The sequence below is a fragment of the Colias philodice genome, chromosome 6 (genome assembly GCF_061535455.1).
Source record: "Colias philodice isolate Cphi_HAF_F1 chromosome 6, ilColPhil1 Martin Lab GWU primary, whole genome shotgun sequence".
In the NCBI taxonomy this organism is placed as follows: Eukaryota; Metazoa; Arthropoda; class Insecta; order Lepidoptera; family Pieridae; genus Colias; species Colias philodice.
The window spans coordinates 4,711,228-4,737,506 of NC_143091.1; the positions used below are offsets into that span (position 1 = coordinate 4,711,228).

At 32.8% G+C, this 26,279-nt stretch overlaps 1 protein-coding gene and 2 long non-coding RNA genes across 17 annotated transcripts in view; 2 read left to right on the forward strand and 1 right to left on the reverse strand.

The window, feature by feature from the left end:
• The window catches only part of LOC149487650 (uncharacterized), a 148,559-nt gene that overhangs the window by 110,193 nt on the left and 12,087 nt on the right, over window positions 1-26,279 (forward strand). The gene's annotated exons all lie outside the window — the stretch shown is intronic.
• LpR1 (Lipophorin receptor 1) overlaps window positions 1-26,279 on the reverse strand; it is a 179,356-nt gene that overhangs the window by 43,677 nt on the left and 109,400 nt on the right. For 4 of the 15 annotated variants that reach the window (XM_089696275.1, XM_089696274.1, XM_089696272.1 and 1 more), the window contains exons 1-2: window positions 13,632-13,772; window positions 4,529-4,703 (exon numbers count right to left, since the gene is read on the reverse strand). The exons of 7 other annotated variants lie outside the window; for them this stretch is intronic. In XM_089696275.1, the coding sequence (XP_089552401.1) occupies window positions 4,529-4,646 (118 nt within the window). In that variant the 5' untranslated portion in view covers window positions 4,647-4,703; window positions 13,632-13,772. Of the gene's footprint in view, window positions 1-4,528; window positions 4,704-13,541; window positions 13,774-26,279 lie in introns of those variants that run through there. 4 more of the 15 variants (XM_089696271.1, XM_089696268.1, XM_089696269.1 and 1 more) reach the window with 4 other exon arrangements.
• On the forward strand, window positions 95-2,441 carry LOC149487657 (uncharacterized). The gene is made up of 2 exons (XR_016315737.1): window positions 95-195; window positions 1,618-2,441. It is a non-coding gene; the product is annotated as an uncharacterized LOC149487657 (long non-coding RNA).

The window sequence follows — 26,279 nt, forward strand, 5'->3', positions numbered from 1 at the left end:
TGATTAGATTAACTAGAGCTTTATTTTGACGATAGATTCGTTTTTCTCATCGGAAAGTAAGAAAGAGATAAAAATAAGTCAACTTTTAAAAGCTATAACTTACACTAGAGATCAGAGGCGGCTCGCCCTAAGGAGCGCTGGTGCAGTGAACTCCCATAAATAATTATAATAAAATCATACTCCTTAATTTAACCCGTCAATTCCCAGTGTCACCTGTAGGTGACAGTAGTTTAATATTTTTTTTCTACCACATGACAATTTATTTTTGAATTCTACCATGTTTGTATCAAAGCTTATTAGTTGAAATATCCATGGTTTTTTTTTGGCAAAGCTAACTATATGCTATATATCAAATCTGTTTAGTTGTTTCGCGCGTATTTGAGGTAGTCAGAGTTTGTGTGATTCCTTGAAGTGTAAAGTGATATAAAAATGTCCCGACAATAAGTATTGTTTTTTTTCTTATTACATATAGTAAATGAATGTATTATCTATAATATAAATATATTTTATGATAAAAATAACTAATAGCATCTTCACTACAGCACTGAAAATATGCCGTGTCACCTGGAGGTGACACTGGGCATTATAATAACTTTATTATTCCGAATTCATTGTAAGTAATAAAAAGACTGTTGTTTATATTTTGTCTTATTGCTATGTGGTGATATTGTTTTAGAACTTGTTTACGTATTACAGGTTGACGTTAGATTAGATTGCCTAGGAGTTGCACGCCGGAGAAGACCCAGGCGATATTATTTTACTTCCTACTGATGATGGTGTGGTGACTGACGAAGATAGTGGAGACGAAAATGACGCTAGTATTTTTCATTTTTCTAGTCGCATGCATTGAACACAAGTAGAATGTCAAAATAACCCTTTCATCTCTGGAGAAAATTGTGTACATGACGAAGAAGAAGTCAAAATACCGAAGAAAAAAGACCTTACAAAGCTTCTGATGAAATTATTGCCGCCATGTGGCATGACAACAGCATCGTCACCATTGTATCCAACTAACACGGATTGGATCATATCATAAAAGTAGATCGCATTGGATTTGTGGATAAAAAACGTGTTTTGGCATAGAAGCAGCTTGCCAAAATGCATGGCTGATCAAAGGGCTGATGAAACTAACTGGACCTACTAAGATTTCCAGCGGAATGTGGCAACCGTAATTAGTAGTAGAGAGTGCCCACAGAAGTGAGGAGTGCTGGAACTGTGGACGACCACTCGGCAGTCGATTGCTCACAGCGAAGATGCAGGTACTATCACCACTAGAAAAATGTGCACCAAGTGCAATATGGGTTTACTTCTAAAGTGTTGGTACATGTTCCACAAAAAATAAGTTATGGTTTTTTTTTTACTTGTTCATAAATAAATATTATTATAATAAAAATCGATATTTTATTCCTACCAAAAAAAGAAAAACCTCGTTAGTCCTTTAGAGTCCTAAGTTAAAACAATGCCCAGTGTCACCTGTAGGTGACACCCTCATAACAAAAAGGGGGGGTAGAATTAATTTTTTTGTTCTTTGTTTTTGTCTTCGCCAGATGTATCTAAACTATTTCAGTAAAAGAGAAATGCAAAATTGCTATTAACTTAGACATGGGAATTGAAGAGTTAATTATTAACATTAATTATTACTATTTAAAATCAATCGTAATCTTTAAAACTACTGTTAATACCAATGAATATATCCATCATTCCATCATCCCATACACCTGTATAATACCTACTGTATTATGTAACGCGCGAAGCGGTGCGCTCACGATTGCGCTCCAATGAAAAAAGATTTAGTACATTTCCTAATACGAAATCCAATAGGAGTGAAAGAGAGGGTTTTGCCAGAGCCCTGCGCGTGAAACAAAAGATTTTCTATGGAAAAGTAGCAAAATTCGGTGCGCCGCACCCGCAAACGTTGCCGGTTCGTTTTTACCGCCCGGCAGGACAGCGATTGCGACGTTGCCAGTTGCTACGTCTATAATATAAACAAACACTCGACTCTCGAGTCAACTTCAATGCACGCGCGCGATTCATGCAATTTTCTAATTAAAATTATAAAATACGTGTTGAAATAGCCTGTACTTATCAGTATTACTTGTGAGTGTTAAAATGAACAATAATTATAATGTGGCGTTCATTAAAAAGTGTGATAAAACGTTACAAATTCGGCTTGAATGTAAAGCTAAGGGACCGCCACGGCCTGAACTTGATCTTACGCAAAAATGTACGACAAAAACGAAAACATATACGCGTGTGTTTAAATCTGAACAATATGTAAAAAAAACCGTGGTTGTGTGGTTGTGATGAAAGCAACAACAGATATTTACGAATGTCTTGTCGCTTTAAGTTATAGATATTTTTGCACACCAAAAAGAAAGACGTATGTAGGTATTTCCTTTATAAGTAATTTTTTTGATAAATGTACTGCTTTACACCATGTATTTTCAGTGTTTTATTTCAAGTGAACACCCATAAAATTTTGTCACGAGCCGCCTCTGCTAGAGATACAATACCACCATATCCGAAATTTCACATTGACATTTCAACCGTAAATAATTTCTTCCCAATCGTCGCCACTCGAACCAAAACTCTCATGGATAGCTTTTACGATTGTGATGGTTCATTCAATATCGATAACTGTGTTATCATGACCAAAAGACTTCCTTTATTGACTTTTGGCCATTGGTCACGCAGTTCTTTCTGTGTAACAGTAATTCTAATCCACTATCTTGCTTTCAAAAGGCACTTCTTATGGTAAATGTCAATGAAGTGTATAATAAAGTCGAACTAAAAAAAACTTCTGAAATTATTGTTGTTATAACGATATTAATTAATAATTGATTTATAATTAGATAATAATATGTATTATTGAACATAGTAGAGCGGAGACCTTTTTAATTGTGCAAAAATATTTTCACCAACATATTGTGTTGTTGTTTTTAAACAGGAAACAATAAACGCCAACATAAGAGGATCCTACTACAATGGTATTTTAATATTAGGTATATTTATAACACAGCGATAAGGAAGACAAACGACAAAATTTAATTATATCACGTGTTTTCTTAACATCAGCATACAATTGTTTTAGGATAACAGGGGGAAAGCTTTCTACCAAATAGCATTTTCATCCAAATATTCCCTCGTCGTGTTGAATATAGGCTTTTTGCGTAAACTTCAAAGGAACAAGTGTGTCATCAAAGCATTTTTAGTTTCAAAGAACGTTCTAACTATGCACCCGGCACATACTCGTAATACGAATCTAAATTTAGACTACTCGCATATTCGCCAACAATTTCAACCATTGGGTATATCAATTGAATATCCAATATGAACGAAGCCTTTTCAATTAGCTAAAAGCTGCCGTTCTCAAATTTGAAACGTCTAAACACGCCGGCGCTGTAGAAATATAAGGCCAAATTGTCCCCAAGATGGCAATAACGTAGTAGCTGGGAAATTGTATTACCGGCAGGCAATGGCGATGAGTGCATTCGTTACTGACGTAACAGCCAGCTTTGCACTCTTGCATACAGTGTAGCACTGAGGTACCGCATGTACACGTGCCTCTTATCATATATAACGCTCCAATCTTGTGCCCCAACTTTCGCGCAGCACCTACAAACTTGGAGCAGTATGCAGATGAGATGCTACAACAAATATTGCAATTACACGCTTCGAACAAGAGTCGTTTCATAACTTTGTCTCACAAGATTGCGCTTGTATCGTTCTTGTGCATTTAGGACGTAATAACAGAGTTGTAGACAACAATAACTACGCGGTTATACGTTTCATTTCACATTGTCGACAAAAATTTATACAAAGACAATACATCTTCAGCAATAACATTTTTGTAACATGTTATGTTACGATTCATTTTAATACATAGAAAACATTTAATGGGGTCACGATATGTGTTCAGAGATCACTTCTAACCATTAGTCTAAACAGCTTTAGTTTTAAACTTCACATAAGTGTAAAGTAAATACCTAATCTTTTATGTCGTCTGGACGAACGCCTTTCTAAAAGGTCATTGCTCTAGCAATGTATCGAATATCAAGGAATTCAAGGAAAGTTCAAAGAAAATTCCATTTTATTAACTCATATATATTTATATTGAAAATCTTTGAGCACGAATTTCTATAATTCGGTTATAAAAATCCACTGCGGTAATATAATAATAAGGGTTTGGGTGCCATCGCGTCACAGCGAATTAGCTTTTATGAATATTACTTATTCTGGTTGTCCAATTATATTGCCATTTGTTCCGCACTAACCTTGTTAGTACTTACATTTATAATATTAATACATATATCTTTTAACAAATTATATGTATTATTTTTATCATTTACAATTTTACTCAATAAAGAAACATCAATTAAAAATAATGATCAAATTATCGAAGTTATTTCGTTTTACTGATAAGTACTTTATTATTAAAATTTAAAATATCTTTTCGCATTAAAAAAATATAGTATAGGTACCTAAATAATGATATTCAGAGTAGTTGTAAGTAGTCTGGAAAGCTTACCTGATGATGCATAATCAGTAGCTCTTGTGTAGGTATCGAAGTCGTCGTCATAAATAGATGCGCTGGTATTCAGCAACAGAGACAGCAAAGTAAACACATAAATCCAACAAACAGCCATTTTTAATCACTTATAACCACTGTTTTTAGAGAATCGATCACACTGTGCCGTAGCCTGCTGGTTGAATGTAAAATATTATTGTTGGCTAACAAAAATGCAGATGTGTGTTATATGCATTACGAAAAATTCCAACGACGTTTCAAATTACGTATCGAATTTCGTTAATACTGTAACTTTTGGTTTTACTTAATTCTAATAAGAAATGTTTAATTTAATTTGATTATAAAATACGCTTAGACGCTCAAAGTATTTAATATCTTTCAATTACTATTATAAGCAAAGTAGGTACATCAACTTATTTAACCGTTTCATCAATGATATCGGCGTCGGAAAACCGTTAAAATTTCATTTATAAATCAGTATTAATTCAAATTAAAGTCAGGTAAATGAACGGGTTAATCTTTCGGGCCTTTGTCCTCCGACCTCAAAGGTTGTTTAAAAGTTTGATAGACGTTAAAATATTATTCAGATTAGATTCATATTTACTTAGTAAAGCGAACTTGTTTGTGCTTTAATATTAGGAACGGATTCATAACAAAACTTTTTTCATCATACATAATCCATACTAATATTATAAATGCGAAAGTAACTCTGTCTGTCTGTTACTCAATCACGCCTAAACTATGGAACCAATTTGCATGAAATTTGGTATGGAGATATTTTGATACCCGAGAAAGGACATAGGCTACTTTTTATCCTGGGAAAATGACGCAATCCCGGAAATCCCATGGGAACAGGAACTATGCGGGTTTTTCTTTGACTGCGCGGGCGAAGCCGCGGGCGGAAACCTAGTATTTAGGGTAGACTGGGTACGGTTGAAACGATTTCACTTAAAACGACCATAACTTTGCTTTTTATAACCCGAGCGATGAAAAAAATATGTTAAATTAAAGAGCATGTATCTGTCTACTAATAGGCACTGTGGTTTTAGTTCCAGATGTATTATTTTAAACAGTAGATCAAATTAAAAAAATAAATCCGATTTGTTTCAACCGTCCCCATACCAGGGGCGGTTGAAACAGTGATTAGGGTCAGTTGAAAAATATGCGAATAATACAAAATATAGAATTAAAATATGTTTTATTGATTTTTTATTTTAAATCTAACAATAATTAAGTAACTCTTTTACAATAAGGTCTGCTCTCTCAATATGGTGACATACAAACAAGACAGAAGTACCTACTCCTCATCTTCTGATGATATCTTCTCTGTACATTTTTCTTTTTTGCTTTTATGGTGTTTCTTTTACATTTTCCTCCATCAAATTTCTTCCATTTTCCTCTATCCAATCGCTTCTTCACTTGCTTAGCTCTTATTCGTTTCAATATCAATTCTTGCTCTTTTCTTATCTCTTCCTTATCTGGTGTGTCAGTGTAAATAGTAGACTTTCTGATTTTTCGCCTTCTATTATTATACCTTCTATTGTTATATCCTCTATTATATCCCATTTTTTTATTTTCTTGCTCGCCACAGTCATCTCGCATTCGAATTTACCTTAGAAGCGAATAAACGTGCTTCTCTGCTACTTATCGCAATCATTTTCCGGTTTTCACCTCCTCATATGCGTCTTTGTACTTCGGTAAGTCTATTTGTCTTCCCGAAATCTCTCTTACACGTACTATCGGCATCTAAAAAAACAAAAAATAATTAAAACAATGTTTCAACCGTACCCAAAAAAAATGTTTCAACCGTCCCCAACTCCTACTTTTGGTAAAATACAGTTATAGTAATTGTAACAACAATGATACACAAAAACTATTCACAATGTCATATTCCACAAGATTCACTTCAAACAAAAACCCACACTTAATACTGTCACTTAAATAGAAACGCCAATAATTAGAAAAATCTCCAAGCAAAAATACTTACTTTTGGTCATAAAAACACAATAGGGTCTTATAAAATCAGCTGAAGCGCGCGGAGATCGACGCAACATTGTGGTTCGTGTTTAGAACAGTTGTGTGCTTCATTTTCCCCTTGGACCCCTAACCCCCCCACCAACGGTTTGCGAGATATTCGTGTTGTTTCAACCGTCCTTTGTTTCAATCGTACCCAGTCTACCCTAATATAAATGGAACGTGTTCGGAATTAGGGATATATTTTTTCACATTTCAGCGAAACCTCATATCGTTAGTTATCGAGTTTAACTTTCAGAGAAATGTGATAAGTATTATTATCCAATTTGAATACAGTGAAATCGCGATTTTATTCAACGTAGCGCAATTTTTCTTATAAATTGAAAGCAACTTTTAGACATTTTTATTTTGATAGCATCAAATGCAAATTATCAAATATTTGAAAGATATGAATAATATAATATAATAAACGGGATACAACCCAGCACTAAGAATTAAAATAATTGGAATTTGAATATTTTAGAAGTATTTTTTTAATATTTCTTATAATTACTAGCATAATTTCTCTCCCTGTTTAATATTTTCGAATAAATAAATGAAAGTTAAACGACACTTAAACTAAGCAGTTCGCTGATGTCACATACCACCAATCCAAACTTTAGTTTTCAAAGGATCTGCTAGACCTCAAGTATAATTTCAAATTCAAAGTTGGTTTAGAATGGACTCGTGGTTATGTAAAGTGGGGATAAATATTAAATAATTACTATCAAAGGCCAAAGCTTATTCAGTCAAAGCCTTCCGGGATTTAAATTATTACGAGAATATCATGAATAATTATGTCCAGCCATTCATTTTTCATAAACCACCATTTCACATATTTTTATGTTATCAATTTAAATTAACTCACCAGTGGTTTGAGTATTCGATTATTCAGCATTTCAATTTTTGATATGAGTTTTAAAATACGATTTAATATCGTAAAAAAATACAAAATAAGAAGGCTGAAATTGGTAAACAGTAACAATAAAAATATCTTTATAAAAATACTATACTTCGACTTATAGTAACGCCTGAGGTATCATTTATTATAAGGCCTCTTCGAAGGATGTACTTATAAAGACGACAACCTACAACACAAAGAGCTGAAACTTGCCGCCAATCGGTAATAAAATATGGTTTATTATGGCGTATTCTTTCCCGAATTAAACGCTATTCAATGGAGAGTTACTGAGTGGAGCTGAAAAACTTGTTTCAAAAAGTGGGGCTTTGGTTGGGCGTCAAATGAACGAAGTTTCCTATTGAGACGGGCGGTATCGACCAGATTGCTGATAAAACGTGGATTGAAATGCCTGTAGATCTGAATGCTTGACATTCATTCGTTCAAGTATTCATTCTTTACACCCTTAGCTCGTTGAGTCGTCTAGATTATTTATTAGCTCTCTATTTGTCACATAAATATCAGTGAACGTATAAAGAGATGTTACGTGTACGCTTCTGAATAGCGAATGTTTGTGATCGTTGTTTTGTTTAGGAGAACGATGTTTACCGTGTTTAACAGTATTTACTCGCATTGTTTCTGAGAAAATTAAATGTTAATTAAAAGCTTTTGAAGATTATTTATCTGCTCTACTGTACAATTTGAATGAATCAAGATAAACATCATTCCAAACTTCAATGAGATGACTAACATATTATCTATTAAAATTTAACTGAATCGATGAACCACTGAATCGATTCCTTAAAAGAAGAAGAATGATTTTATGATGAAACATAAAATGTATTCAATTTATAAGCTTTGATCCGCCTTTTCAATTGCTACGGTAACGTGAAAACCTCAATTTAAATTCATAAAAATGTTAATACTTAGTTTTGATCTTTATTTTTCAACTTATAATCGTAAACCTTCTTAATATTATTATGACAAAGTAAATATTACCGCTAATATTTAACGATTACTTAAATATCGAAAAAATATTTAAAGTAATTAGGCAGGTATATATTACATTACTCACATTCTCTATCAAATTCTCTCGACAAAATTTCAATTCCTGTCGAAATATTACAAGACATTAAATATTGACGATAAATAAATTGCCCCTGTTAGCGTAATTTGTTTGGCGGTACTTGTAAATGACGATTGTAGCTTATCAAATTGAACTAAATTTGACATGATCAATGATCATTCAAAATGTTCAATAGTTTGGATCAATTAGCTATCGCAATACAACTTGCAATACCCACATATAACATGCATTCAAATATTTGAATAGAAAATATTTGATGAAATGTTTGTTTCTGTGTCACTTCAAAACCACAAATTCCAAAAATTGCTTGAACGGTACTTTGGTTTAAACGCAATTGTTCCCTATTATACAATTCTAAACCTCTTCTTATTTTTCAAATTGTTTCTTGGCCTATTTCCTCGGAAGAATAAAAGCACTTAGTTACTTCCTTTAGCTATTTGTAATTGACGCCACAATGTTAATGAGTTTCGTGGTCTCAAAAGGAAAACTTCACAGCCCTTTTAAATCCATAATTATTTTCGTGTAAATCATTTAAGGTAGTAATTGGCTGAAGCCAATTTGGTCAGTCAATTTAAGGAAAAAGGATTCGAGTGGCCCAATTACGAGATAAAATAAGATTGTAAAGAGGTAGCCGAGTTTTTGAAAAAAACTTTTGTTTTGCGACTTTTGGGTTTTAGATAAAACAAAAATATAGGTTTTCGTTATTTTGTTTAAGATGTAAAAGATATGAGAAATAAGAATTTTATTAAACAAATACTATGCTAAACGTAATGTTATTATATTACACAAATACTTATACAATTTGAATAACGTTATTTATACGTAAAAACGTATCTACCTCACTATATCAAAATAAAGCCTATTATTTTAGGATGTCTCCGCAAAGAGAATAAATTATTTGTGCTATTCATAAGAATTATTACGGTCTTATATTAATTTCTGTCATAATATAAGAGGTAATAAAGGGAATGGGAGATAATATGTATTCCATTTGTCTAACAAAAAGTATGGCTAACTAAAATGCGCGATGATGTAACGAGCTTGTTCGCGAACACCAAAACTAGCACCATGGCAGCTTTTCCTGCATCATTAAACTGCAATTAAAGCTCCGAAATTCAGTGTAACAGTAGCTCCTCAGTTCCTCACCGGGATATAATTAACAGCCCCGTCAAGTTCACAGAGTCCCCGCAGAACACGTCTCACCTATAAATCCTTGTGAGGGATGTAAGTAATAAAATTCTTAACGCTTTCGAATGGAAATTTTAAATTCTATAATATTTTACGTCCGATTTTTTAAAAGTGAACAACGAACCACTAAGTATCCATTAATTGATGTAGGTATCCGACAATTTGAAACAGAAAGTGTTAAAGTATAATAAAATAACGCTTCTATACGCTACACTTTATTTGATTAGGCAGTCTTATAAACCCACATTTCCGTATTCAGTACAAAGGTCAGTGGCGGTCAGCGATTTTTCCCAGTCGCTATGTAAATCACTCGCATCGCATCCCATTTGCATAGAAAATCGTAACGGCTACGTCATTGCCGCTATTGTTCTGTTGCGCTTCAAGTCATTTACGAAATGGCCACTTGATGGCTGAACGTTTGCCTATTGAAAACAGGTAAACAGTACTCTATAATGGGGCATACTATCTAATGGGTTTCAAATAATATATTATAACATACATGTTTAAATAAAAACGACTGAAAACCGGGAAAGTAAATCGAAGTAGCGTGTATGTTTTACAAGAAATTTATAAATGAAATAGAGAGTCCGCACAGTTTTATTGTAAAAGGTATATTTGAAAACTATTTTAATTTTAATTTTCTATACAGCTCACATTTCAGCTTGTCATTGCCAGTTCGAAAAATAACGTCTTTATCCCGATCCCTAGAGCGATTTAGCGAGCACCGCTTTAACTTGGCACAGCTTGTCACGTCTAATGATGTTATCTTTGTTAAGGAGTAATAAACAGCAGCATCTTACCCGCTTTGAGACAAGTCCGAAACCAAACCGAGATAACGACCATTGCATTTTACGAGGGCAGCGTTAGCTTACGTGCATTATTATCTCTATACGGTGAAGGAAACAATGGCGCATATTCTAGTAATTATGAAATTTAGCAATAAAATTACATTATAAGTATAAAATGTTTTTTTAAAGTACACATTTTGTTCCATTATTTAAAGTTTATGTGTTATTCCCCGTTTTATTAGCAAATTATTAATGTATCACACTTTGTTTATTATAGACGCCCATTGTCATAATATTGCTTTTCCCGCCCGTACGATATTCATGTTCGGCTTTACCATGTAATTTTACGAAATAAACTTTATAACTATATTCGTTATTCATATTATATTGACCTCACGAAATTCCTGTATTTGTTGATAAACAATTAGACTATTAACACAGCTATTAATTAATGAACGCCTAACAACAAACATCTGCATATGTATAATTACATTTAACTGGAGCTTGCTCATGTTAGACCAACTAGTTAAGTACTTGCTTATTCCATACTACGCATATAGCCAGCATTTAGGAAACACTTCGTAATATCCCTGATTGCCAACAACTAATTCATAAAACAAATTATTAAATCCGTTTGTCTGTTAGTGCTGATAGCTAGTATATACGCAGTTAATATTTCTAAACTGCTCCTACTCATCTTTTGAACAGGAAGGAGATAGCTTATCTAGCTCAATGAGCTAGGTTTGTAACTATATTTGATAATAAAGGCGAGAATAACACAGACATAGCCCACAAAACGTTAGTTTGATAAAAAATCATCTTCAAGAAGTGAAAGCCGCTCTATATTTATATAGTTATTCAAACTATTTAGGTGCCCTTTTATCACATGGCACAGATTCTCTATAAAATGTAAACCTACGAGTTGGTATTCATTCCAAGCCTAGCGCGACATACCCCTCGGCGTGGACGCATTAAGAAAGTTGCGGATCCCGCTCAGGCCTAAGATACGCCGCGTATTTCATCGAAGTACTTTTCCCGCTAATAACATACACCCGCATCTACTTTATGATAGATTGGTACAGTCGGGGACGGAACTCAATTTGAAATTCGCGTTTCAACAGATTTAATGCTACGTTGAGTCGAGCAAATGTATTAACGTAATATGGGTATTTGACGATGTTCAAAGTAAGACTCTGCTTTAAGAAATTTGAATCATAAAAATATCGAACACTTTTATAATAATTATATTCTATGGAATCGGATTTATAACGATATTTTTATAACATTAAATTAAATCTAAGCTCTATACGTTAAAATAGATTGCACTATGACAAATCGGGAAGTCTATGACAACACAGGATGCACTATTCCGGCTGTATTCTATAAATCATCGAATACCATTGTATAAAACATTTGTTTATAAATGTACTTCTAAGCTTATATACGAGAAACTCGCTCAAGTCCGGATTGAAAGTGCGTATTAGTTTTTACGTCGCGTGCTGGACCAGATTAAGTAGACTGGTCACTAGACGATCCTTAAACGATTAACGATAGACAGCTATTTCAAATATTTTACTACGTTCACCATGACTTCTTGTTTTTACTAGTAGGTATATATATCTAATTTTTGGTACTTATTTTATGAAATGATTTAAGATGGAAATATGGTTTGTGCTAAATCTTCTAACGTACTAAAATATATTATTTGTTTAAATTTAGCTTTTCGGTTGTAGCGTTTATTTTTTTATTTGGACAAGCCATTAGTTGAATAATGGAACGACTGAAAGGCACAACATAAAGAGGTATTTCTAGGAATACACTTGTATGAGAGAAAAATAATGTTTGAAAAATGCATTATTAATTAATGCGCTATAAATTATAGTTCACAAAAGGTTATTCAAGTTAATACTAATGTTTACACAAAACAGAATATAAATTATATTTACTGTCCACCACCATTTAGTCCGTTCTTATTTCCATGAAATGTTAATTTATTTTATGAATAATAACAGCTTTTGTTAAATGATACTTTTTAATCGTATTTGAACACAGTTGAAACACTTTTCAAATGTAATCTGATTTTGAAATGCGAGAGTTTTTGTAAGTTTTTGTCAATTGAAATTTAAATACTTACATCAACGTCTTTTAATATTCTGTTAATTATACGGTTACTTTCATCCATAAATATATGACGTATCTAATTAATAATTTGGAAAATCCAAAAGTGCACGCCTCATAATTTTTTTTAAATAAATATTTATTAATTATTATTTTTGTTTATTTAATAACAATTAAACCACGTCGAATCAGACCCTGAAAAATGAAAGGGTTCTATTCCTGAGCATACTCAAGCGTAAGAGAAAAAAAAAGACTCGATTAGTAAAGTATTTCGGTCGCTATCGTGTTAACAAGAAAAAGGATCCGCACACACGGACGTCCAAGACAGAACTTTTTTAAACTGTTTTTTAACTAGTTTAAATAACAAAAATGACATCAAAAATATCATGAACGTTAAAAATAGTGGTTTTTCTTAATATGTGTGTGTATGTATTATCTTACAAGTGCAATGTATGATACATAAAGACATTTTAAGTTTGAAAAATCAGATGTTTTGCGCGAAGTGACAGTAGTACCCACCTCAACGCTTCGCTTATGAGGCGTGCAATATTTATTAATATCAATACGGTTCAACACAGAGTGACCTAGTATAACTCAACCGATTAACCTTTTTAGAAATAGGCACGTTTATTATATCAAGCTCTATAAAATTTAACGGCGACCAAGTGCTCCGTTTAACTACAACTATCAAAAGATAGGATAACACATTTTAAACGATATTTAAAATACCTTTTAAAATACCTATAAAAGAGATATTGTTGGATTTTAAATGTATGTATTCTACGAAAATGAATATCGTGTAGCGAGGGAAAACAAATTTTCCAGATACAAATAATAGTTGATATTGGTAAAAATAAAAATTTACACATAATTATTAATAATAACATAGTAAATAAAATTTGTGAATGTACACTGCATTACCTATTTCGCACTAAGTACAACAATTAATTCTATTCCGTTACGAAAAATAATACAACAGACACATATGCACTTCTGTTAGCCACAACAAACCTTTTGACGAACAACGGGTTGTAAAAAACAAAGGGCAAGTTGGTAAATAAATGAAATCGCGTAAATAAATGAGATTCGCGCGGGAGCGGCGCGGTCGGGCGCGCCGAGCGTCAGGACGCGAGTGCGGGGGCGAGTCACCACCAGCTTCCAGCTTTTCCTTTATCCCGCCCCCCCTCCACCCCTCTCCACGTCTGATAACCTGCTACTTCGGAAGTCACTAAACTCCGCCATAAATGTCACCCAGCACCAACGACTGACTTGTGAAAGAAAATGTGATTTTTATTGAGAAGGGGTCGCCGTTTCGAAAGTAACCTCGCTTTGTGTGAAAATCGATGCTTTATCGTCTACATATTAGGTGTTACGGATTCGCCTCGCGTAGCTCCTGGGAACGGCTGCTCTCCTGGGACGATACTTAACTCGAGAATATTGAACTAAACTTCTTATTTAAACAACAGAACGCTAAAAGCGGTCGGTTGCTCTAATATCAGAGGATTTTCTTAATACCCTTTTGACTTTTTCTTGTAAGCTAAAACCTTTTTGTTACAGAATAAATTAAAGATTTTATATATTTTTATCAGAATTTTCTCATGTTTTTAAAGGACTAATTTTACTTCCGTTCGTATTGTCGTTGTTTGGTTTTGTTTGCTCATTATCGAGATATTTCTTTAAACAATTTTTTCCTCTATCAATTACTTACAAAACAATAAAAAAGACAATTTCATGGAAAAGTATTAAATGTCAAATGATACACGAATAATGATTTATTGCATCAGCCTGTTGCGTTCGCGCAGAATAAATTAGCACATACCAAAACAAGTAAATTGCGTCGAAAGCTTGAACGCACTTTTCTTATGGCACTGCGCTTTAAGTTGCATCAGATTGATCATTACGCGAAGCTCTTTTGCAATCGATTTACCTATTACTATTATAATAAAGTATAAACGTATAATAATTTAATCCAGACATAAAATTATTACGTTTGTCTTATTTACCTATCATTAACGAAAACATTGAACGAATTTAGAATTCGGTTAAATATTGTTTCCAAATATATACTTCTTAGTAAAGAATAAATATTACATGAGCGGGTTCAACTGTCCAATATTTTATTTATGCTCCCATCATGGTTATTGGATTATAAATCTAAAAATAAGACAAGGGAGACACAAACATATTGGAAAAATATTGAAAAAATTGACGAAAAATGTTTTGCTTACCGCAGAGCTCTTTTAGTCAAAGTCTGTATGAGGATTAGTTATTGAAGTATCTAATATACATATTTCATAAAAGCTATTTGAAAAACTCGGTGATTTTCTTTACGTATTCAACAAAGTTTTTATCAAAAGGATATTGGTAAATAACTTTATTGCGCAAATCTTGTCGTAGAGTTAAAACAAAGCCTAAAGCGTTGAGTGATTTCAATACTATAACAATGAGAATCTATTGTTCCCATCTATTCCTGTATTCAAGAGACCTAACAAGATCAATCGCTTGGATTCAAACATTACCGGTATATTGTAAGTAGCTACTACTGTACGAAACTATTATTATTATCAATATAATATGCTGTTCTCAATACTCAATCTCCAATTAACGTGGAAACTATCGATTTTAATTATTATGACCCCATATAGGCTTTATTATGTAGGTTACCTGATAGCGATCCGCAAATTCCATCCCGAGGGGGTATTTCATAAACCGAAACCAATTCAGAGGTGTGTAATTATTAACACTTATTTAAATTTGTAAATATATGTAATTCGCATACGAATAATGATAATAACATGTGACGATCGTTAACGGTGTTTAAACATCTCAAAGGCGAGAGCATTAGATGATGGCGTCACACGCACGCTACGCCCTGTAGGGATGGAGCGTGGAACTTGACACTTGACTGACTCCCTCGTTAATTTGTTACCGAGATTCAAGACCTCATATCTATTTGCAAGCGAATATGATCCTTGACGGCAACATCAGATGCGCTGGAAAATCGGGATCGCTATTGAAACGCTGTATAATATTGCGACGCGTTTACGTTTGGGATAAAGATGTCTGTGTGAGGCGAGGAGGTGAATTGAAATATCTGGAGAGTTTTACTTTGTCGCGAGTTATATACCGCAGAGAAGTACTCTGATTTATGGATATTGCATAAAGCGACAATACCAAAATATTAACTTTTTGTTAAGTGACTTGCTAAAAGCTGGATGTATAATGCCGATTGCAAGAATGCCTAACGTTAATATCTAACAATTTTGAACATCATACATTCTTATATTACGATTAAAATCTGTCATTTGAAGTCCAAATTAAATAAATAATTAAAGGTATACATAAGATATCTATTTAATATAAAAGCAATTCAATTAAGCTGTATCTTTGTAGCATAAAGAGGTTAGGAAGTGCCGACAGTTCACTAATGACATCACACGACAGCGCCGATCTAATAAATGAGCTCAATAAGGGAGCAATGTCTCTACCAGCTATTTTAGAAACCAGTGTCGACGGTTCAGTATGGATTTTCGCGGAAAACTCTATTCCACCTGACAATACCTATAATACCTTCTATGAGATATTAATCGCTTTTGATCTATATTTACGGTCAAATGTAACAAAATTGGTCCAAATCATGTTACTCCACAAAAAGGCAACGAAATATAACTTAGAAAACCATAATTCTATCACTTCGTAACTGAATCAGTTTGATTTTCCTCAATGGATGATTGTCAAATTTTTACGACGACCCATACACTACTGTATGATGAAAATAGTCATTATTCAATTTAACACAAGGATAACCAGAAGGATAACACATCTCCTATTTGCATATGACACGGGGAGATAACAGCCAGTTAAGAAACTAGGCAACCTAAAAAGTACATAACATTACAATATCTAGCAGTAGACCATTAATCGACAAGTAATATTTCGTAAATCTCACCAAGGATGAGCGATAACTATCAACACGATGTAAAAGCTCTTGGATTAACGAATCGACTTTCGTTTTCGTTGAAAAATACTCAGCAATAAGCACGTATATTTCACGGGGATTTTGGCAACGACTTAAGGCGTAATCTGCCCTAAGTAATGGTGTTGTGGTTCAGAGTCGGAATAAATATCTATTGCGGCGATCGAGAGCCAAACATTTGACCCAGTATTTGGTATGCGGATAGGCCTAAGTAACTATTAAAATTCTAATACATAATGCAATAGTAATATTCCGTATGTATAATCCTACAAGTGTGTTTTGTAGAACATAATCATTTTCTTTTACTATAGGTTATGTTCTTTGTATGCATTGCGTAACACGTAAATAGCTTATAACGTATGCAAAACATCGCTAATATAAACGATAGTTTTGCGATTAAAGTGAGATCCATAACATTAAGCCCGTATAATTATAATGCGACACTGGTACCATTCATTTGTTAGTGTAGGTACGTGTCCTATTAATATGCAAACAGAATAATTAGGAATAGAATCAAACCAACTGTTACTCTACAGGCGGAAAATAATTTTGGTAGAATAGATAATATTATTGAATGTATTTAGGAAGTACATAAACAAAATTTATCCATAGAAGACAACAAAGTTGTGTTGAGAGGTAAATAAACTTTGGAATAGTTTGGAGTAATTTGCTGAAATCCTTAAAATATCCTCCAAGTTTCCTATCAGATAAAATACCAATAACTTTATTTAAAAAGTCGAAAACGATAAAGCATTTAAAATGCTTTATCTTTGTAAAGGCGAATTTAAACAAGACACAGAAATTAGAAACACGATCTACTTACGGAATCCAGGCACTGATCAGTTAGAGATTGAAGAAAACTGTATCTTGCGTCTCGGCTATTCCACCCACAATATTTATTTATAAAGGGCAAAGGGTACTTATAATGCCGTCGCAAACGGGAAAATCTACTTTAAGGATAGATGTGTGCAGAATTTAAAGGCGAAGCAGTTATTTATAACATATCTTATGTCCTGTAACATTCGATATTCAATATGAACGTTCATATTCCAAAGCCCGGAGATATCGGGTTTTAATAGTCGCATAGCAGAAGCACTAAGCTTTAGTACGCATCTAAATCCAATATAGACAATTAGTTATTATTGTTGGTCTAACATTAGTTCAGTGATATCAATAAACGTTTAATGCAACTGTGGTATCGGCCGATTGCCCTCCGGATACGCACGACCTAGTTAACATAACTATTTAGTTTAATATATATAATGATAGTGCATGTATCCCACATGTTATTAGACGTTATTTTCCGAATAAATTATTATTATCAATGGATTGAAATATTTATTAGCGATAGTTAAATTGAATAAACTAAATATCGAACGGTGACTGAGTGAAGTGGTCAGTGGGAGAGAGGTTAAAATCCTGATAATGACGAAGCAAAAAGTCGCAGTCTGTCTGAGTACAGAACGCTGATCGCCTATTTGCTAGTACAATATATCGATCCTCAAAACGAAAGAACATTAAGACTACAAGGGAAGAAGAAATTTCGTGGGATCATTTAACAATTTTAGACGTTAATTAATGTAAAGTTCTAACGTTATCCGAGTATAAGGTGTTCATATAATTAGATTTCACATCTCAATAAGTAGTCTATAAGGAGCTTGTCTCTGAAAGTTTCGTCGTAGGTAGTCAAAAGGTGTGCGAAAGTTGGGTCCACGACGGCGTCGCTAATGAAAACCGATGTGCCATTAACGAAGACGGACCGGCGGTACAAAACTAAGAAATATTAACAGATCGGTTCTTCCGATTTTCGGATCCAATAAATTGTTTGCGACGCGCCCTGTAATGGAAATGAGATCGAAAAACGGCGTCAGCGAAAAAAATGTTTGTTTATCGATGTAATGCGGGCCCGGAGTTGACACACGTGATGAAAAAAATATTGGGTGAGTTTAGACGAGAACGCTTTAATCTGCGCCGAATTGCGTCTAATGCTGATTACGATTTCGTGATATTAAAATACGAAATAATAACAAAAAAATCATGTTTATCATTTCTTTTTGTTATGTTTACCTTTCTACATTTACTGGACAAATAAATATAACCTACATTTTTATTTTAGAAATGTAAATAATCATCTATTTTTGTAACTTTTGACAGTGACCTATAATAAAGATACGGTCCTAAAACAGCGTTACTCGATGTTGTGCTTTTGAGTCAAAGTTCAAGTCGCGACAGATTATATTGTAAATATTACATGACCGAATTTCCTGTGCCCGATATCGTTATCACTTGTACTATGGGTCACTGCGTAGCTTTGTTTCCGACGGACATGCAGACAAGATTGCGAATTAGTGGGCGCGAACAACTTTCTAACTGCGCAGTTTTACAATTTTTTTTTCCTGTAAGATAAAATGTTTGGCTTTGTTACAAAAATATCATTTTATCCGCAGTTAATTTGACGGTGTGTTTAAAATTTTATAAATATTATCATGTCCTAGTTAAATGTAAAAGATTATAGCTAAATAGTTATAGCTAGGGCATATTGAAAAGAAAATGCTAAAAGATGATCAGAAGACAAAACGAAACCACAAAGATGAAAATGTAGCTTTATACAACATTAATACAGTGCTAGTGTGCGTTATAAATCATTATAAACAAAGGCTTGCTGGTCATTCCTGCTGAGAATCATATCCCTTCCTAATGTATAATCCATGTACATATTGTGCGTGAACAATGAAAGAGAAAATTTACTTTTACATCGATATACCGCTAATTATTTTTAGAATAACCCTTCCTTTATAATGCTAGGGTAAATTCTTTGTTGAAAACGTATCTGAGGGGAGGAATACGAGGGTTGAGCTTAGTTACTCTCTGCTAAAGTGGCCTATTACCTGCGGTAGCTTAGCGTATCAGGCTACAGAGTGCTTCAACCATACACCGATCGGTCCACAATTAAATATTCCTGGAACTAGCTTACCCTTAAAATTGTGTAAAATGTAGTTAACCGGATTTTATTTCATTATTACGTAAAACACGATCTTTAATTATCCAGTACTTTTAGTTTAATCCATTTTATTAAAACGTAAAACCACTATCGTATTGGGAAACTGTAATGTTAGTGTGTGTTTTCAATAAATAAATAAATAAATTATTATTGACCAATTTTGTAATACAACGCCCAAAGATCATTAGAGCCTTCTATGTCATTATAAAGATCAACTTTTCTAACTTTCTGGCAAAAGGGGAAACAATTTGTCGGACAATTCTAAAACCTTCCATTCCAGCGGAGTTACTTATATCGAACACAAAAGAGGTTCACTTACAGCCTCATTAAGGTGCTCAGAGGCGGGCCACTGAAGGAAAATTAATTTATACGTGGGCCTGCTCGGTAGAAAAATTACAGAAGGCAATTATAGAAGACGTCTCTCTTCATTAACTTAGGTCAGGCACCTTTGTTCTCTAGCAAATTTAATATTGTACATTAACCTTCACGGATTATGTTACGAGCTTCGGTTATTGTGTTTTGTTAGCGGTTTTCTTTATGCCCGTGTTGTGTGGGTAATCAAATCAGTATGATACTATCTCCATCGGATAAGAGCGATGGAATAGGGAGTGCGCTTATTTATGGGCGCACTTTCTTCTGCATTATAATATATCTCCTACTGAGTTGTTTGTTTAAATTGAGTTTAGACAATATTGCAGAAAATCGACAGAGAGAATTATTATAAACGACCTTTTAGGCGACCAAAAATTAAGAAAATTATCTCTCGCACAAATATTTAAACTACCTATTTGTTAAAAATATTAAAGAAGCAACTGAAATTAGATAAATTTTATCAGCAACGTCTTGACTTGACGACAATAGAGCGCGACATAATATCAAAAGCCATTAAGTATATAAAAAGCCGTTGTTGCAGAATTAAAAGAATATCGTAGAACTCTATAAACAGTTATGTTATTAAGTTTTAATTATTTAAACAGACGGTAACAAAAAGCACCAGCTTCCTCTGTTTCGTTTAAATGGTTTTTCTCGGATGTTTTTGATTCCATAACAATGCGTCTGGCAACTTGGACCTTTTTTCACGGTAAGAGTGAATAGGCAAGTACTTAAAACATGCTTCCGTTAATAATTTTTTCGTGTTACAATTTTCGTAGAATGCCTAAAAATAAACAATAATAAATTATGGTTGTTTTCCTTCATTTTCAAATATAACAGAAATAAACTTCTAATACAGATAACGGTATATTTTAAGGAATTTTTCTCTAACACTTTTACATCATAAAATAGCCTATGACTGAAAAAAAAATAGTAACTATATCTTGCAAAAATATTATTAATAGTGACTTTAACCCTGTTTATGTCTTACATTTTAATGAACATATACAGTCATATAATTTATCAATTAATTACAGATTATTGCTACTGAGAGCATCATATTTTTTTATGAGGAGATAATACAAGACAATTATTGTATGCATAACAATAATTTATTAAGAATATGTTTATTACCTTTTACATAGTAGTCGCTATTATTAATAATGTGGATAAATGTACTTTTTTTAACTTGATTGGTAAATAGTTTAAATATATCATCGATACTTCAAATAAGAAGTTATTGAGAATCTTAATTCAGTTATTCATCCTATTCCTACTAATATTATAAATGCGAAAGTTTGTGAGGATGAATGTATATGTATGTTTGTTACTCTTTCACGCAAATACTACTGAACCGATTACAATGAAATTTAGCACACATGTAGAGGGAAACTTGAATTAACACATAGGATTGGGTCCAAGGGTAACGGGAACTACGCGGGTTTTTCTTTGAAAACTCGGACGAAGCCGCGGTCGTAAAGCTACTGTAATTATATCGACGAGTATGTTGAATATTTAAAAATAAAACCCTAGAATAAACAAAGAAAGTGAGAAAAGTTCACTTCTATAGTTTTAAATCAATACGGCTACATTTTTCCGCTTCAGTGCAAGAAAGTGAATGAAATTTAAATAAATTTTAATTGCAAACTTAGTTGGATTCTACTTTTTAAAAAATATGCACAGGTGCACATTTTCAATCTTCAAAGATGTTGAACTAATTTCCTGCTTCAGTCGCTATAGTGCATTCGATTTTCTCGATTCAATTCTCAGAACGATCGAAACAAAATAATATTTTACTGTTATATTTAATTGCTAGTTTATTATCGCAAGCCTGTGTTAATTGATCAAATATAGATCTGTTTTAATAAAGAATAGTCATATAATTCACCTGTTATAGAGATAGATAAGATAGGTTTTCGGCCAAACGGAAAGAAGGTTATAGACGAAAATTGTAAATTTTAACTTACGTATGTAATATTTCGCTACGAATCCAGAGTTTAATCAATATTTGGGATATTTTTTTTATCTACAAGCATACTATTTAGTTTGATTTTTATCTTTACTTCAGAAGCAAACAAATTCATTTATTCAAAATATATAATAATATACTAGGTACGGGAGAAAATTCAATGTAAATTTGTTGTAAGAATGCAAAATATATAATTTTTGCAACTATGTAGAACATATTATGTTATGTATGAATGAAAAAGATATCTACCCGACATTATGACATTTTAATCTTTATTTATTATAAAGGAAATACACTTTAATTGTTTCTTTTAGATTATAACATGTCGTTTACACCAGTTATACAGTTGAATGACTTCAATATTAATTTATGTTTATTGGAATATCCTATTAATTGTATTATAATCTCACATAAATTAAAGTTTATTAATAGAATATATCAAATACAATATTAAACCTACATACATCTAATATTTATCATATTTTTCAGTTGAATATATCATCTCTCATCAAAAATCAAGCGTTAATTCTGAAATTATTTACTCTAATAAATATTAATAAGTAATTTTATATTAATAGGCTTACATTGAACTTTCACCTCTGTCGATATGGTCGTATTAAAGCGATAGTGTAGGCTCTACTGGGTTTCACGCTATTCGAGATATTTTCCCGATCATTATTTTATTGATAATTTATTATTCAACTACCAATTTATAAACAAAAAATAAATAAGTTATGAAACCAATGTGGACAAAACATGCCATTGTCCAAATTTTTTTAATAGGTAAGTAATTACATTTCTATCTTACTATTTTTTACAGAATTTTCAAAAACCTCCCACAATTAGTACTAATTAGCACTGAAAAGGCAAAGAAATTTCCACGAGTACGACACGGGTCAGCTCATAACATGTGTATAATTGATATTATGTAAATTTCCAGTGAAAGCTCGCTTACTTAACTAAATCATAATAATATGATGGAAATTAAACCAACAAAGGTAATCAAATATTTATTTATATTTGTAAATCATCACTACATAGTATAAAACAAAGTCGCTATCTCTGTCTCAATATCCCTATGTATGCATAAATCTATAAAACTACACAACGGATTTTTATGCGTTTTTTTTTAATAGATAAGTGGTTCTCGAGGAATGTTTTAGTATGTAATTTATTAGGTTTTAGACAAGCGATCGAAGGCGCGGACGGAAAGCTAGTATTATACAAAAACAAACTCTTTTAGTTGGCAATTTCTATCGTATCCGAAACTATTTACTGAATAAAAATTTCCAAACCGATTATAACTCAGTTACGCCTGTCACAGATATTCAGATTTGTTTGTCCATCCATTTAACTTTTACGTTGTCGAATTCTCGTAGGTATGTATATAGCGGAACTTTGTAAATTCCGTACTACGAAACAGGGCATGTAAAACTATTTCGGCCTTTAGGTATAGCTTTTCCAATTTCCAATTCGTTTTTAATTTCACGTTGAACCATACAATCTATACTTGACTTGCACGTACAAAATTAGAAAATGCCTACAGACCATCGTTACTTCTAATTTATAGGTATATTCTTTATTTTGTAGTTGTATATGTTAACCAATTATATGTTATTTGTCTAACCAATATAATTGAATGGTTATTATAATAAAGAGTCAGTCTTAAATCGGATCTCGTTTGCTTAACGCGTCTCTACCAACGCTCACCGTATAATTGTACCTACAATTCGTCTTATTTTGTTAAAGTGTTTACAATTCTTAGGCTGTGTTTATTCTTGTCATTCTAAATTATGCTATTCCATACTTCCATCCACCACCAAAAGGTTGTACATAAATTTGGCATCAACCATGCCAATTAAGCGCAGTCAAAACGCTTGCAATTCTCCCAGGTCACATGCATGGCATTTATTAAGGTCGGACTGATTGCGCCCATCATACAAGCGACTCGAATAAAATCCACGTAGGCAGATCAATTCAATTATAGTCGTCAATTTATTGCAACCGGGGCTTTTAATATTTACTTTGACATGCTTATTGCATTTGCTGTTAAGAAATGTAAGGGAATTTAATGAAATACCTTTTGAGCGCTGAAAATTGTAATTCATTTGAATTGGTTGCAGACGTTCAGACAGTATTTTATTTATAGTACAGAGAAATCAAATAAAATAACATTTGATTAAAAGCAAAGTAAAATAAAAATAGACGTCATCGAATGCTCAATTAGGTACTAAAAAAAATAAAAAGAAATCTCTACATAGAGACAATAATTAAGATTCCTGCAATTATTTCAGTTTAAAATAATGAAGGGCAATATATTATTGCCTGGTCTAATCTTCTATAGTTTATTTAATGTCGACGAACATCAAACCACGATGATAACTTTCCATAACAAACTAAATCAAAATATACCTATAGGAAATTCTTTGTTTAATATAATAACTAGTGGCGTAGTAAGTTCTTAGTCACCGCAATGCCTGTTATCGGAGTTATGAAACGGAGATATTATGGTAAAGTTATTGGAACTCAATAAATCGCTTCAACTACTTTATTTAGGCTGTAAACATTGGGAACTTTCTCGAATATCCATATCAACTGAAAGACCTACTTCCATAAAACTAAATTGTTCTGTTATCTCATTTTATAAATACCCATTTATTATTCGTAACGTTTCGTATTAGATCTAAGTTGTTAAAATATTGAACAACGAATGGAATTACTTTTCATAATATCGTCTAGGTAATACAATTTTAGTACATCATCGTTATTCGCCGTGCTAAAGCAAAAATGAAACACTTTGAGGGTTAACAAAAATGGTTGAGTGCAAAACATTTGCACGAATATTTGGAAATGTTCTCCACTACTGTTTCATTAAATTCATAGAATTGAAGGGATCAAGCTGAGCTATAAAACTGACTCTGTAATATTTTTTACAGCTCTGCAAGATTCTTAAGTACGCAATCTGGGAAGACTTTATTAGTTTTGAGTTGGGATTTTATGTTCTAAGAACCTTAATGAGTGTCATATCTGATTCAACTAGAAATTGTGTGTAAATATTTGCAGAATTTGCGTCTGCTGATAAATTTCGTATTTCACCTTCAAATTTTAATTTTCATGTACCTAAGTAATAAGTTTGTCAACGATGGTCGAAGTGCCTTTTAAGAATTTTCTAACAATAAAAATCTCCAACGCTTTATGCCCAGTTGCCTTTTCAATTTATTTCTTAAATACTTATCTTATATATAAAAATGAATCGCAAAATGTGTTGGTAAGCGCATAACTCGAGAACGGCTGAACCGATTTCGATAATTCTTTTTTTATTATATTCCTTGAAGTATGAGGATGGTTTTTATGTAGAGAAAACGTAAATATGTACCACGGGCGAAGCCGGGGCGGACCGCTAGTTTCAAATAATTTTGATTATAAGAATGAAATGAATTCCACTATCTTTGCAATTTGACTGTTACGATAAAAAATTGAATATGCCACAATCACTGAAATTGGTTTCCATTGTATGATGAACAAAAAGTAACATGTAAACATAAAGAATCTAATTTAAGTCCATTTGCTTCGTTAAGAAACAACGTTATCAACGTTACACCGTACGGTGTAAACAAAAGGAAAGGCTATTTCATTATCTCGGGGACAGTTACCAGAATAAATATGAAATAAACATTCATACAGCGAGGCTTACATCGCTCCCAAAACTGTAAGTCTACTGTTCCAAATTATAAACTTTTCTCGTTATGCAACTAATTGGTACAAAATTAAAATCATATACAAACATTCGTGTTCCTAAATATACATTTTGATAGAAACCTTGTTCATTTGACTTTGAATCAAACATTTTTCCTTCTTTCACTAAATGTTTGTAATTACTGTTTTGCAACTTGCTCTTGTGACGTTTTTGTCATGATGCTAAATTAAACTAGAAAGTTCTGACTTATAATTAATTTTGTCACGTAAGTGATAAAGGACGGTCTTAGCAATAACGCAATTATAAGTCCTAATAAGCCTTGATAGATTAAGAAATAGCCTATTATTCACAATTAGCATTCTAAAAATCATGTACCATATCAGGCTACTACTAAAACATTATTTAAAAACAATCCTAAAAGTCATGTATTAAACAAGAATCTAAATAATGTATTTTTCCGTTTTCCCCGTTCATACGTGCATAATTAAGCTGGCTGCCGGCGATTGAGATATCCCCCGAGTATTTTGCGGTTTGTTTGTTGCGGACTGAATGTGAGAGCCCATTACTTCGTCTTTAATATAAGCGCCTGGAGCGTGAACACAATCACTATTAATGTTGTGTTCGCCGGGACAAGTCACTCAGGA